The following is a 15,938-nucleotide window of genomic DNA, read 5'->3' as shown; positions in this document are numbered from 1 at the left end:
AGTGTTACTCCCAGTTTGATGTGCCTCTCCCTCCCAGCACCCGTTCTACAAGTTGCTGTTCCTTCCTGCTCCCAGCACACATTCTCCCAATATGATACTCCACTGTAATTAAACACTCTGCTTTTTCAAACGTGACATAAATGGTCCAGTGACAGGTTTGGCTGGACTGAAATTAGTGACCAAGGGGCTTTTCTTCACTAATTAAACCCCAACAAAAGCTAACCTGTGGTGGTCCAGGGAGATGTAAAAGATGTGCCAATTCAACATAATTGAAGTGTCTTTTCACATTCCAATTAAGTTTGCAATCCCGCGCAAAAGTGGGAGCAGGCCTTATATGTAGAATCTCATCCCCAAACACACCTGAAGTGGAACGTGCATTCCTCTAATGAAGTGAACTGGAAAAAATATTGTTTGTTGCTTTTCTCAGATGTGTAGTGCTTTAATAAATACAATTTTCATGAATCACTCAAAAATGAAAGCTCTTATAGCAAGTGATCCCATCATGATACCAAAATAAAACTTGGGGGATTTTTCAACAACAGTATGAACAATTTTTGAGCGTTTTTAAAAAATATAACCTTTTTACATTTTACATTTTTGTTTAAACCTATTGCTATGTTGTATTTCACATGAAAGCCCATAAAAAGAGGTTTAAACTTAGACCTTGCCCAACTCTCAATTAGGTGAGCTGCAAAAACAATAAAAAAATTGCTAATAGCAAATTTATTGTAAAAAAATTGCAGTTTTAAAGGCATATAACTTCAAAACCTGTGTATTTATCAGCCTAAAATTTGGAGGTTTTCTTTACACCCATAGTAGGATTTATTATACCAAATTTAATTGAAATTGGAGAATGTAAGGTGGATTTTTTTCAGAAATTGTGTTGATTTGATGTGGAAAGACCCAATACTCATAATGAATGCAATCATTATGTATTGAATTAGACGGCATATAATGGTGATAATTCTCTTATAAGGGAAATACTTTATTATTACTCAATATTAGGGGGGACATTTTTAACATATCTTAAGTGAGTAATATAAATTATATTAAAGATGCAATATTAATGAATTGTCAATTGGTGTTTAAAATTATGTTTAACTAGCCATTGCCCACAATGAAATTGCTTCTGCCAACAATTATTTTATTTTGAGCTGTTTTGGGTGTATTGATTTGCATAGGAGCCCTGTTGCAGGAGTGGCCCCCGTGACGAGCAGCACTATAAAGACTAGTGGCAGCAGCAGCGCTTTGATCCACCACTCATACCAATGTCATTGTGTGCCCTGTACACAGATTGCTATGTAGCCTGTCCTATGCAAGTGAACGCAGGGCCAAAGCACCTCTCCTCCCACCCCTTACCGGTAGCGCGCATTTGGCCACACATCTCTTGCATTAATGATGTTAATACATTTTGTTTTTGTTATGGCTCAGCTTTTAATTGACGGATCAAGATGTAACAAAGTGCAGGTTATTTCTATGAATATCCACTACAAAATGATGCAGTTTTTATGAAAATCGGTTCATTAGTTTTTGTGCCAACTTGGAACAAACAGACAGACATAGCATTCTTATTATATTAGTATAGATGAAGGTGAAAGCATTTATTATTTTATGATATGGTAATCATTTATATAGCTATTATATTTAAAAAAACTTCCCACGTGTTTAAAAGAAAAATTAAAATGAAACACCAATTAAGAATTATTATAGCACCTTTGATATCATTCATAAATATCATCTTAATAAAATTAAGCAATCCCCCCCCCCCGAATATACTAATACAGTTTTATTTCCCCCATAATAAAACTATCGCTGGTATTAATGAATTAATGAATAAAAGGTTTCTCTTCATTATAAGTGCACTGTAATTGGCCAAATAGATGTAGTGGTTTGTTCTAATCCCATTAAAAAAATACACCACAAGTTGCTGTAAAACAGGTGGACATCAGTGGCGGATTACAAACTACATAAAAATTTCTCTATAGTAAATTCAGTGGTTTGGTGCAATATGCTGGTGATGTGCAGTGGTTTCAAAACCATAGCAAAACCATTGTTTAGTAAATTTACCTTAGTGGTAATGTTCCGTTTGCCTCTTTCCTTTAGCGTCTTTGTCATACTCTCAGTAACTATTAAATGAAAATGTATTACAATTCCCCTTAATTCCTTTCCCATGATTCCCACACAACATTACTAATATGTTTTCTTTTTATGGTAGTAATTTTAATATTCAGAATTTATTGCGATCAATTGCTTCAATTTGTTTTTGGAACTACTGTACTTTTACAGATTAATAAGGGTAAAGAGTGTTACTGGTCATGAAAGAAGACTGATAAACTATATGTACACCTTTATGTCACTATGTAGTGTACATACTTAATGTGAGTATTATTATACATGAAGAATTACTTTTCTTCATCTGTCCCAAAACAGCTTCCTTCTCTCAAAATTGTAAAGGTGCACTACCTCCTTGCAGAAGGTGGAAAAACAGCTGAAATCTCATAACAGGCATTTTAATTTGGTTTATCTTAAAATGTTGGCCAGGGGTGCACTACCACTCTTTATTATCCTTTTAGTTAATATCTATTTTTAAACATTGTTAAAACAGCTCTCCCTATTTTCCCCTCATGTAGGAAATAAGAGGGTACCTCTGCTAGGACCTATCCCATTACCAAAGTAAGTTGAGCCCTCCTGTGCCGAGGTACCCACTGCTCAGTGCTACATCGGTAGGGGAGAGCAGATCAAATGGAGATATTCTGAAAACTGTCCATGAACTATCACTTTAATAAATACTGGGCTGCTGCCAAACCACCTTTGGTGTCAATATATAATTCACAAGATTGCTTACATACTGGGTGCTTGTGATTGGTTGATCATGGGTTTCTAAAGCATGCTTTGCACTTAATATTATTACCAATTTAAATCTGGTGGGCAAAACCACCGACAATTGGTGGCTTTGTAAACCAGCTGTTTAGTAAATATATCTCTATGTATAGTTATGTTTGACTCTGTAAAAAATGTATGATGTTTGTATTTGTCTCTTTGTTTTTTTGTTTATAGGTGTGTTTCTAGAATAATTAAATTGCTTCCTTGTAATAAGATGTTGGAAAATGAACAGAAAGTGCCATACCGCCGCCTTGAACCTGCTGTGCAGAAATTTGCCAAAATTGTAATTCCGACAGATCTGGAAAGATTGAGGAACCATCAGTTAAATATTGAAAAGGTTAGTTCTACATCTTAAATATTATTGCACCATTTATCTTTAGTAGATGCATGTTTTTTTCCATTAATAAAGCAATAAAACATATTGCTTAGAGTAAACTGGAATACTCATTACTAAGCAAATTTATAAATAATAATTTTGACTATGTACTTGATATCAACATTCTATATAGTATATTTATATGTACTTCAAACTTTTGGATGTTAAGTTTGATTAATCTAATTGTCAGGAAGATATAGTAAGACATCAACTTAATATGTTAATAGGTTATTATCCTGAGAGTGAATAGAAGAATCAGAAGTGGATATGGCATTATCTCATTATGGTATGCACATATTTCAAAATACGGAAAAATCTGATATCCAAAATACTTCTGGATCCAAAAATTTTGGATATGGGAGACTCAACTTGTATTTGGTACCAAAAATACACAGGTCGATGGTGACACCACCAGGACGCCACAGAATTTTGACGGTTAATTCTTTACTCCAACCACTGGCACAATTTCTTGAAAATTATTTTCAACCTTGTTTATGTAAAATTCCCAGTTACTTAAAAGATACTAATGACTTTTTAGAAGACCGTAAAATGGGGGATATACCTGACGGGCTGTTGGCATGAATGGACATCATCTATATATTGTGATACCAAATATTGATGGTATCCAGGCAGTTAGGGATGTACTGATCACAATTTCACATCATGGTCCACCAATAGAATTTTTGATGGAGCTTCTCACATGCAACTACTTTAGGTACAGTGACAAATACTTTGTGCAGGTTGCGGGCTCCGCAATGGGCTCTTATATAACACCAGTATACACCAATTTATATATGGTGCAGTATTAATCTTCACATATTATGCCAATATATGGTGCCCGTATCTTAATAAAGGTACATAGATAATATGTTTCTAATGTGGGGAGGAACAAATTAAGAATTTGTGACTATTGTACAGGCCTTAAATTGTATTGATTCTCCAAAAAAGATTTACGTGGATGCCGGTACCATACATTTTTTGGATGTGACGATATTGAAAATGGGAACTAGGCTTAGCACTACGCTCTACAGGACACCAACTAAAAGAAATATATTGTGTGCCACTAGCCATCACCCTGAGTAACTAAAGGCATCTTTGCCTTTTTCACAGTTCATCAGGATACTGAAGATCAACACTGATATGTGAAGGCTTATGTATGTGAAAGTTGGACGAAATGAGTGCACAATTCCTTGAAAGGGGCTACTCCTCCAAGACTATTGATCAATGTCTAATGAAGGCAAGAAGGAAACATGACTTGCAGAAAAATTATATAATTCAGCAAAAGCAGAGGTTATGAACACTAGATTTGACACCGGTACAACGGTAGTCAAGAGAGTGATCAAAAAACAATGGCATGTGGTTGGAAAAATAGCCCTTTCTGAAGAAAAGACCATCATCAAGTCCTCTGATTACGTACCATTGGGGTGCTAATTTGAAAACGACTTCTTCTGAAACTTGAAATGGAACAAATAAAACTAAGTCCAGTGTTCTCCCCATGCTCTATGTTCCAGGCGCAGCGCCCGGAAAGAACACTCTGCCGCCCGGCGCTTAGAATTCCCCCCCTGTGGACACAATGCGCAACGTCTCCTGGTCACCCTTAATGTGTCCCTGTTGCCAAGGACACGGGTGCCGGATGTGACGCCAACGCTAGTGCCGGATGTGATGCCAACGCTGGACTCCCAAGGTGCCGGGCAGGGGATACAGAGTGTATTGGGACGGGGGGAGGTGCCAGTCGGGATGCTGCTATGGTAGGTGCCGGGCAGCGGACGCTGCATTGGGACGGGGGAGGTGCCGGACAAGGGGTGCGGCTATGCGACGGGGGACATGTCGGGTGGATGACAGTACTGGGCAGGGCATGCTGCAGGGGAGGTGTCAGACTGCAGTGCAAATATCCCTCCTCCTGTATAAAATCACAGGGCACTGTTCAGGCAGGAACAGTTGCCTGAGCTGATTAAAGAGAGTTGAAATGTGTCCACTCTCTCTGTGTTGGAGCTAAAAATAATCTGTGGGGACAGTATTTAGGAGCCTTAGGGGCCAGTATCTGAGGGCTGTATATTCTGTGGTACCAGTAAGTCAGTGGGGATAGTATTTGTGGAGCTGCAGCTGTATAAAAAAAAACTACATTCTGTATAGCCTGCATTAGTATCTAAGGGCTGTATAAAAAAGAAATTAATTTGTGCCAGCAAGTCGCCTGTATTTGAGGGTGGTATAAAAAGAAATTCATTTGTGCCAGCAAGTCACCTGTATTTGAGGGCTGTATAAAAAGAAATTCATCTGTGCCAGCAAATCACCTGTATTTGAGGGTGGTATAAAAAATAAATTCATTTGTGCCAGCAAGTCACCTGTATTTTAGGGTGGTATAATAAATAAATTAATTTGTGCCAGCAAGTCACCTGTATTTGAGGGTGGTATAAAAAGAAATTAATTTGTGCCAGCAAGTCGCCTGTATTTGAGGGTGGTATAAAAAGAAATTAATTTGAGCCAGCAAGTTAGGCCTGTATCTGAGGGCTGTATAAAAATAAATGTCTTTGGTGCCAGCAAGTGGGGACAGTACCTGGGAACTGTTAAAAAATACATCTGTGTTCAGCCACTTGTTACCCATAATGAGTAAGAATTAAAATCAGAAAACAACAATTTTAAGTTTCTTTAAGAAAAATGTAAATACTAACAAAATCTCAGAGCCAGAGATTTCCAACAAGGGCACTTCAGACGAGGCCGGACCATCTTCTGAATCACAGTCTGTTTCACATGATAAATGTTTCTCTAAACATCGCACATCAGGAGTAAACTATGACTGGTTTAAAACATTTCAGTGGTTGTTGGTAAAAGATAGTGGAATGATGTGTTCCACTTGTATAAAATATGGAAAGAGACCGCCTGCAAGTAAGGAAGTAACTTGGGTGACTATTCCGTGCAAAAGACTCCGTAAAGAAAGCTTACTTGACCATGAGCAAAGAAAATTACACACCGATTTGTGTTCAAATATACTTCAAAAACGTGTTCTTGAAGAAACATGACACTTCAATACACATGCACTGACCACTCACTCTTCAGATAAACCAGTAGTGCAGCATTCTCTATAAAAGGGTCATCTACTTTCAAGTTTACAGAATATGATTGACTGGGTGCAGCCATTGATACGTGGTGATGATCGAGGTCTCCAATTATGAAATAAAAAATCTGAATGGATTTTTAAATTGGATACTGTTGTGTCGGTAGGCCTCTATGAAGTGGATCACCTCTATTTTTCTGTAATTTGATTTTTTGTGAACAGTTCTTGATTACTGTGGGTATATATAAGTATAGGGACTAGGCATTCATCAGTGTTCTTTTCCCAATTTTCCACTTTTGTATTATATGTATGTTTTCTAGTTTTTGATATGAATTTGATGTAACCATCTATGCCTATCCATCTCTATTATGTGGCGAGTTATTTAACCGCAAAGCATATATAATATATTCATATACAGTTTAGAGGATATATATAATTTTTAAAAAAAAATTTTTTTATTGGCATCCAAAATTCAATACAAAAAGTACATTATATGGAAATTATTCAATGTAATGGGTAACCTACATTAAAAGACGTAACCGAGACAGAGATATTAGCACGGACAAAATACACCAATATAGAATTAGAGTAATAACAATCATTGAAAGTCATACAATATGGAGTATTAATGGCGTATGATGTAAATCATTGAAAAAGAGAGCACGTTTAGCATTATCCTCTATCACTACACTACATAATAACCAAAAAATAATTACGAACACCAACATTTTCAATGTTTTAGTAACAAAGAAAGACAAATAAAAGTAAGGGAAAAGAGAAAAAAAAAGAAAAGGGGGGAAAGAAAGGGATTGAGGAGACTTTATGTTGCTACTTAATCAATAAATACAAAAGACAGAGAAAGAGAATATCGTTTTGTCATTAATTAATACTATGTAACAATGCCCAAGAAGTATTGTCAAATATTTTCATGATATGTTCTGAAGTCTCTTTAGGTACATTTTCCAAATACTATTCCCACTTTTTGTAAAATCGAGCTACCCCATTCTCGATATCGAAAAGAGCTCTGCGTCTTTCAAAATATAATATAGTGATAAGCTCAGCTTTCACCTCCGCTGTTGATGGTGGATTTGTAGAGAGCCACCTTTGTAATATGGTTTTCCTAGCTAATGTGACAAGTACAGCCAAAAGCTGTATACATGTCTTAGGTAAACCGGCTTGGGTCCAAAGTGTAAAATCTGTTAGTAAGAATGTCTCAAAAGAAAAGGGCAAGGTGACCTTCGTCAAATCCATTATAAAATTGAGAATTTTATAACAGAACTTTCTGACTTTAGAGCACTGCCACACATTGTGAATAAAGGTTGCAGAGGAACAATTACATTTGGGACAAATACTAACGACATAATTTGAAATGGCATGTCTTTGTGTCTGCGACACACATGCCCTATTCATAAACTTGAAGTGGATTTCCTGTAATTTAGCTGAGCCGACAAAGCGCATAACGAGCAGCATATTGGATATGACCGCTTCGGATGGCTCATAGTCAGCAAAATCTGTAGACAAGGCTTTCCAAACTCCGGCCCATAGTCGATCTGTATTTGACGACAACAGATCAGCATAGAGGAATCTCAATTAAAATTTTGTAGAAGCACAAAGTGTGAGCATGGATCGAAATGCACAATCACTCACGGGTAGGCAGTTGGTGCTAGGGGGTAACTTACTAAAAATATAGTGTCTAGTTTGTAAATATAGAAAAATTGTGAGTGTGGGAGTTCATATTTAGATTGAAGTTCCTGATAAGAATAGAGTCGCCCTCCAGGGTCAAATACGTCCTTAATTGCCACTATCCCTTTCTGTTTCTAGGTAGTGTAATGAAATATTGACAGAGACGGTGAAAAGGCTGGATTACCCCATAGTGGTATAAAATTAGTAAAAGTGGGATCTGATCCCGACTTCTTGTGTATAGACAGCCAAGCCTTATAAGTATCATGAAATAGAATATTATGAAAAATGGCAGCAGGTATTTTAGAACGAGGCAAATGTAAAGCCGCATTGGAGAGTCAGGTGGAACAGGGCTTGTTCTATCAGAGGGTTAGTAAAATTTGCGAGGTCTAAGCACCACTCCGATATATATCGGAATGCTGCCGCATAACAATACGTTTTTAAGTCTGGAAGTCCTAAACATATTTTAGCCTTCGGTAATATAATTCTAGGTTTTTTGCCTTTCCATACAAAACCCTGAAAATGTTTTGTACACATTTTAGTATCTGAAGGGGAAATCAAAATAGGTAACATTTGCAATGGGCAAGTTAACTTTGGAAAGAGTACACTTTTAATAACCACAATACGACCTAAAGTGATTGGGGTAAAGACATCCACTGTTTGGACAAACCAGCAATTTTAGCAAGAACTAAGGGAAAATTTTCAGCATATATATTTTTAATGGAGGGTGTAATGTAAATCACTAAATATTTGGAGGACAGAATAGGGCATTGATTCAACAGGTCGGGTCGCATGATAGGAAGTACCTCAGATTTTTGAAGATTAATCTTATATCCTGCAAACAGACTGAATCGTTGGATCTCCATCATTATAGCTGGCACAGAAGCATTTGGACGAGGTATAAATAAAAGCATATCATCTACGAATAGGGACAGTTTTAAATGAACATTCCCGATATGCACACCGGTATATAGAGAATTCTTCCTCAAAGAGATCGCTAAAGGTTCCAGCACTAAAGCGAATAATAATGATGACAGTGGACATCCCTGTCAGTTGGCTCTGTGAATGTGGATTGGGGAAGACATACATTTAATAGCGATTATCCTAGAAGATGCAGATGAGTTTAAGGTGCGAATTAAGTTTATAATCTGCAGCGGAAAACCAAACTGTGACACTGTTTCATAGAGATGATCCCAGACTACCAAATCGAAGGCCTTTCGGCATCTAAGGACAATAAGAGATTAAGATCATCCTCATGAAAATCATGTACCTGTTGTAAGAACGCTGAAACCTTTCTTATGTTGGAGACAGAGCTGCGTCCCCATATTAAGCCTGTCTGATCCTAATGCACCAAAGAAGGGAGCACCAACATAAATCTATTTGCTATAATGTTGGTAAACAACTTACTGTCCACGTTCAGTAATGAAAGGGGTCTATTAGAGCCAGGCAAGGTGGGGTCGAGGCCTGCTTTAGGGATGACTTTAATATAGGCTTCATTAAAATTAGGTGGCAGGGAGTGGTCAGAGAGGATTGAATTAAATAACGATGTTAGGGGTCCAACAATTGGGGATTGAAGGAGTTTATAAAACTCATCTGAAAAGCCATCTGGGCCCGGTGATTTACAGCTCGGTAGGCTTTAATAGCAAGAAGAACTTCCTCCTCGGAGATAGGTTGCTGTAACGCTTCTGAGGATATTTAGTAAAATGATGCTCACTTAGAAAAATTGGTTTCCCTGCACATTTTACACAATAGCATAATGCCATATCCTCTTCTGATTGTTCCATTCACTCTCAGGATAATGACCTGGGGCTGAGAGTGTTAAAGCAAAGTTTATATGAAGATTAGTGGAAATGCTAATTGAAGTACGGAAATATGTTATGTAGTGTAATGTAGAATATAGCAAAAAAAAAATGGGTCTTACCTACTGTAGGCGCTAATCAGTTCTAAACCATATGAGAACATATGAGAGGTATTCAGTTTTAAATGAAACAAATATGACATTTATTCATCATAATAAAAAACACGTGAAGACGTATGAAAATATGAAACATTTAACATACAAAATCATGAATGGGAGAATCACAAAGATTTCTTTGGGATCCCCCCATTCATGATTTTGTATGTTAAATGTTTCATGTTTTCAAACATCTTCACGTGTTTTTTATTATCACATGTTTTCTGTTATGATGAATAAATGTCACATTTGTTCCATTTAAAACTGAATACCTCTCATATGTTCTTATATGGTTTAGAACTGTTTAGCGCCTATAGTAGGTAAGACCCATTTTTTTTGCTATTGACTTCAGTTTTCCTTTTAGAAAAACTCATTACCTACCAGGCCTGCTTACAATCAGGGAGCGCCCAGGGTCACATACACCCACACTAATGTAGAATATAATCTAACTATAAATTATAAGTATTATTATACCCGTGGTGGGGTTTACTATGATGCGGTCTCTACAGTAGTGTTATAACAGTTGGTCTATTGTATAATGCAGTGGTACTCAAACTTTTTTGAATCACGGCGCCCTAGAGTATCAGTATTGTTTTCACTGCACCGCTAAACCAATAGTTTGTTATTGAGAAATTCAGAAAAAAATTTAGTATGTAGTAAAGTGAAGTAAATTGTGCTTACCTGTCATCCTTAGGGTCAAGTTATATGGTGGTGGACAGGTTTGTTCTTCTGTTTGTTCGCATATTTACATTACATTCACCATAAAAAATTTGATTTGGTGCTGGGCCACCAACCTAAGGCACCCCTGCAAGTGTCCCGAGGCACCCCATGTGCCATGGCGCACAGTTTGGGAACCACTGATATAATGACCTGACACACATGGCCTGGATTATTGTTCAAATTTTACTACATTAATACACACACACACGCTGTGTCCTCCTCTGAATCAGGCCCTGAATCCCTGTGATTTTTTTGTTCTTTTGATTCTTTTCTCTTAGGAATAGCTGTTAATGTAAAAAAATAGAACTGATTTGAACACTCTGGGTCTGATTTAGAGTAGCACGCAGCCGTGGCTATATATATTTAGGAGGGCCAGGTCTGCACACCCTAGCTCTTTATATTGGGATATGCTACCTAGCTGAGACTTAGTACTACAACATAGAAAAAATGAGAGAGACCAGATGCACAATACAACCATTAATAATTATACATAACACTTCAACACTTCACTACTATTTTTAATTTTTATTATATTTGGTGCCCTGGGGTGGTTTGGCTGGGGTGGTTTGCAGGTGCTCTACGCCCTAGACATGAACCCCATAGTGTTAGGGACTTGCCTGATGAGGTTACCTTGACGCTGGTGGGTAAGCTCATCATTTTGGCCAAATGTATGCCAAAAACCTTGCATATTATGAATAATAATTAATGGTTGTATGGTGCATCTGGTCTCTTTTTTTTTTTCTATGTTGTGGCATATATATGTAAGTGTGTGTATATATGTATGTGTGTGTGTATATATATATATATATATATATATATATATATATATAGTTGAGCTCAGTAGAAAATGTATGGGTTATAAGGAAAAATCTCCCATCATTTGATCAGCATAACAAGTGGCCTCCCGGAAAAGAATTGCACCACTTTTTTACTGGTACAAAGTATAGTAGGCAGACTGTTAACTAACCAACCCTGTTCTGTCACAAAACCACCTGTTCCCTTCACTTGATTGTAAGATGGTAAAGATTGTAAGTGGCAAGATAGGCTTATTGTGATTCAAAGTCCTATAACCAGGGTACAAGGCACATGAAGCAAGAGCTGCTTGAAGCACCTTATAGTGTAATGTAATGCCACTCCTACCCATCACAGATGTAACTGCAAGGGTGTCAAATGCATGTTTCAGATGGGTGACAGATTTCAATAATTTGGGATACAGTAAGCAATTTATGGGCCCACAGGTCAACAAAAGTTCACTCACAATACCTTTCCCACGCCATATATTAAAGGGGAAATAAGATTGAAATTATTGAATAATCTTGAAACTCCAGATTAGATAACAGTGTAAGGTCAAATGAGACCAACCTTTCATCTTGGCCAGAGCAGTTTAGTGATACTGGCCATGTTCACAGAGTAACGAGAGTGGATATTTTTGAAAAACTGGAGCCACAGATACGTAAGTGACCGCGCAACCCACAGAAGGTGGTTGCCTCTACTATAGGATAGTTGGGTGTCTGGGCGCAAAGACATGGCAATGGATTTGGTAGAGGACACTGGCCCGTATGTGACAATCTTGTCAAGGACCAAGAGCAAGGCAATAAGGGTCAGAGATGAAAAGCACTCGGCTTGTCAATCTTCACGCCAAATATGCTGAGAGGGATTTACACATCCTAGGGTTTCCCTGCAACCAATTTGGAAAAAAAGAACCTGGGAAAGAAGCTCAAATAAAAGACTTTTCTGCATCCTACAAGGTAGAATTTGAAAAGCCATCAACTTATTCTCATGGTCTCCAATGTCAAAATCCCTAAAGGAAGGAAAGGTGGAGGAAATATGATTCAGTGGGTCCATCACAAATGGCATAAGGGACAATTCTAACTAGTACATAGACACAGGAGGGCTGTTGTCCATATTGACGGAGAATGTCAGATATATTTATAAAAATCTGAGAAGGCAATACCAAATTCCCAGAGTGCTACTACATTTTATGTAGGCCAGGCCAAGGCACTTTAAAATGCAGTCAAATGCATTTTTGTTATACAAGCTAAAATGAAATTTTGATGCCCTCTTTCTACATCCGAACTTCACAACAATGGCAGCAATGGCTGTCCTTACTCCTTTAATTGAATGCCTTCCATGGGTAAAGCATAACAGATTGGGTGTGAGCAAAGCTGGATGAAGACTCTGCAGCCTATTAGCAATTAGTTCCCCTGATTGAGCAGTATAATTGGCCGATAGGAAAAGACAAATGGTGGATTTTTAAAAGGTTTATGGTGGAAACTACTTTTGGGTCTCCAGGAGATTGGGCATGCAGGCATCAGCAAGAAGAGAGTCATGGAGAGCAGTTCATTCGCTTACAATAAGAACAAAATGAAAATAAGAAAGTCGACATAGTAAAATGTCTAGTGCCTGTACCAATAATATAAGTAATCTGCTGCTTAGCACAGTAGGATTTTGCAACATTGGCGAGAACTGTGCAAGCCTTAGTGCCCCAATGGTAAAAGTAATTTTTAAAGTAATTCATTTGGATTTTTGATTATGGCAGCGGAGATGAGTAGACTATCCAGCAGATCTTTAACATAGGCATAATTTAAGATTGGTGGGGTCCCAGGAATACTCAGCAAGAGCCTTCTGTACATCATGATTTAAAATATAATATTTCTTTTGATAATTTCATTCTTTTTTTACGAGACTGGAAGGCAAGAATGTGGTCTCTGAGAACCATTTTTTAGGTCTACCAGAACAACACTGAGTCATCCCACTGATCCAAGTTGTTATCAACAAAATTATGTCATTTATGAGTAACAGGTTCAACTGACTCAGGAATGACTGGAAAAACTCTTAAGTATGCTGAGAGGAATATGAACTACGTGAACAAAGAGACAAGGAAATTGGGGCTTGGTCAGAAACAAGGATACTGTAAAGGGCAATAAACCATCTTCTGATGGTTTATTATTGTGAATAAACAGTCAGAAGTCAAAAGATAATAAAGTCTCATGATGAACCCAGGAGTGAAAATTATAAAACTTTTCAGTGGCATTATGCAGTTGCCAAGACTATGACAAATATTTAGGGCCTGTGTCCAGTCCCAGTGCAGACTGGCTGTAGAAGATGTCAAGGAAGACCTGTCCAAGTAAGGGTTGTACATCATTATAATCACCATCATGTATTAAATTCGGTGTTGAACATTGGATCGGTTTGTCAAATATGGCATTAAAGATACTATGATTGGGGCAGTTGGTGGCCTAAATATTCAAAAATTTAAACTTTCCCCAAAATTAAAAGAGTAAGCAAAAAGAAACTGCTTTCCAAATCTACAACATAATTCTTATTGGTATACCTGGGGAATTCTTACAATTTATATGGCATAGTGTGTTTCCTGGAGGAAGTCCAAATCAGATGACAGATGGGACATAACTTGGCGTCTCTTGACACGGTTATTAAGGCCCTCCTAAATTCCAAGAAACAACTTGAAGGCCCAAAAACATTCAATTAGAAGCGATAAGCCATTTTCGTGTGAAAAGTTTTCACTTAATATCCAATAATTCTGCATAGGATTTGACACAATTTTCTTTTGCCACCTCCTGAGCAGATGATAAGTTGGGGAAAATCCCTATTTTCAGGTAAAAATGTCAGGACTTGATTCAGAACCACTGGGACACCCTCCTTAATGACTAATTAGACAAAATAATTTTTTTAATTAGCTTAATTTGGCCAATAATTACGTAATTTTTTGGGTGAAAATGTGCAAAGTGCAAGAGAATGGGTTAATTGATGTGAGACAGGTGTATGGGGGTGCTGTATGAATGGGACAGGTTTTTAAGATTGCAGGTGGGTGTTTTGCATGTATTTTTAGAAATTTTTTAAAAAGTGGCTTAAAATGACACAAATATATACTTACAGGCATTTTTGTGCACCACTAATTTAAGTAGAGCATTATTATACAGAAAAACTCTTGCTTTCTATAATTTATTCAATGTTTAAAAAAAAATGCCATTTGACACAATTTAAGAACCCCAAATACTTTTATTATGGCCACTAATAGACTGTTATATTGTTATCCAATATTAGTTTTCTTTTTTGGGGATTTCTCCATTTTCACCTATGCTTCACGAGTGTAAAACCAACAAGAATTATTGGGTGAGACACTTATCACCCATTTTCTAATTGGATTGCACAATTAGTTTACACCCGTATACAGCGTTAAGTAAAATAATCAAGCGATATATGTGTGATAAATTAAAAATATCCATGAAAACTTATCACTCTCGCCTCTAATTGAATTCCCACCATTGTGTGTGACCCAGAATGAACAAAGGAAATAGTTGACTTCAGCTGCTACCTGCCCAAAAACTAAAGCTGGGTACACACTGGTGCGAAGGGCATTCGTTCCGACATTGGAACGAATGCCCATCAACAGTGATTGTGCGTCCACACTAGACAACTTTAATGAACTAAAAAAAGATCACCGTTATGTCATTCATTAAAAATGCATTGGCCGCTAGCGATATCGCTAGGCGACTGTCGCTAGCGACCGCAGGAGCGTGCAATCATGGGTACACACTGAGCGATGTAGGTTATATGTCGTTATGAAACGGCATATTGGCGCGATATCGCTCCAGTGTGTGCCAGCTTAAGAATACATCAACTACTATTATAAAAGAGGTGCTCCCCCAGTTCCAACAAGCAGGAGGAACACCAGCTAAAAATAGAACACATCTGGACTGCACCCATGCAACTCAAACATAATAAACATGAGACAAACTGCAGAAAAAAATGACAGAGTATTCAATCTGTCAAACAAAATCCTTAATAATGACCAACAGAAACTCTTGTCAGAAGGTGTAAATTTTTCTCCCTCCATAGATGCATATTTGTAATTGATTGTATTAAATCAGTTTATTTGCACAAAGAAGGCTGCAACTGCCAGCAGCACTATCATTGTGGCCTATAGTCCACCATCCAACATCGCTCCACTGCATTTGCAGTTTTCATTTGAAGGAACTGACCCTATCAAAGGGTGAGAGTCGTTCACACAGCATGGATATCATGTTTCAGCAGTCAGTAATTATATGAAAAAGAACTTTGCTTGTAAAGTGCTACATTAAATGATGTGCGTTTCACCCCATTTACCGCCTACTACTTATACGGCTAATTAACTAAGACATTGAAAGATTATACAAGTACATTCTGGCTTACACTACTGGATACTTATATTTAATGTCATGAAAGGCGCCAAGGATAAGAAGCTGCCCCTTTAAAGAACAATACAGGTTGAG

General features: G+C 37.4%; 1 protein-coding gene across 5 annotated transcripts in view; it reads left to right on the top strand.

Moving 5' to 3' along the window:
• Positions 1-15,938, top strand: part of STX17 (syntaxin 17) — a 328,399-nt gene that overhangs the window by 39,718 nt on the left and 272,743 nt on the right. For all 5 annotated transcript variants that reach the window (XM_088445683.1, XM_088445679.1, XM_088445680.1 and 2 more), the window contains one exon: positions 3,058-3,220. In XM_088445683.1, the coding sequence (XP_088301809.1) occupies positions 3,098-3,220 (123 nt within the window). In that variant the 5' untranslated portion in view covers positions 3,058-3,097. The remainder of the gene's footprint in view (positions 1-3,057; positions 3,221-15,938) is intronic.

Source organism: Taudactylus pleione, unplaced genomic scaffold, assembly GCF_031769625.1.
Source record: "Taudactylus pleione unplaced genomic scaffold, aTauple2 ptg000386l, whole genome shotgun sequence".
Taxonomy (NCBI): Eukaryota; Metazoa; Chordata; class Amphibia; order Anura; family Myobatrachidae; genus Taudactylus; species Taudactylus pleione.
Note: the sequence above shows the minus strand (reverse complement) of the source record. Positions and strands in the feature narration are given on the sequence as shown.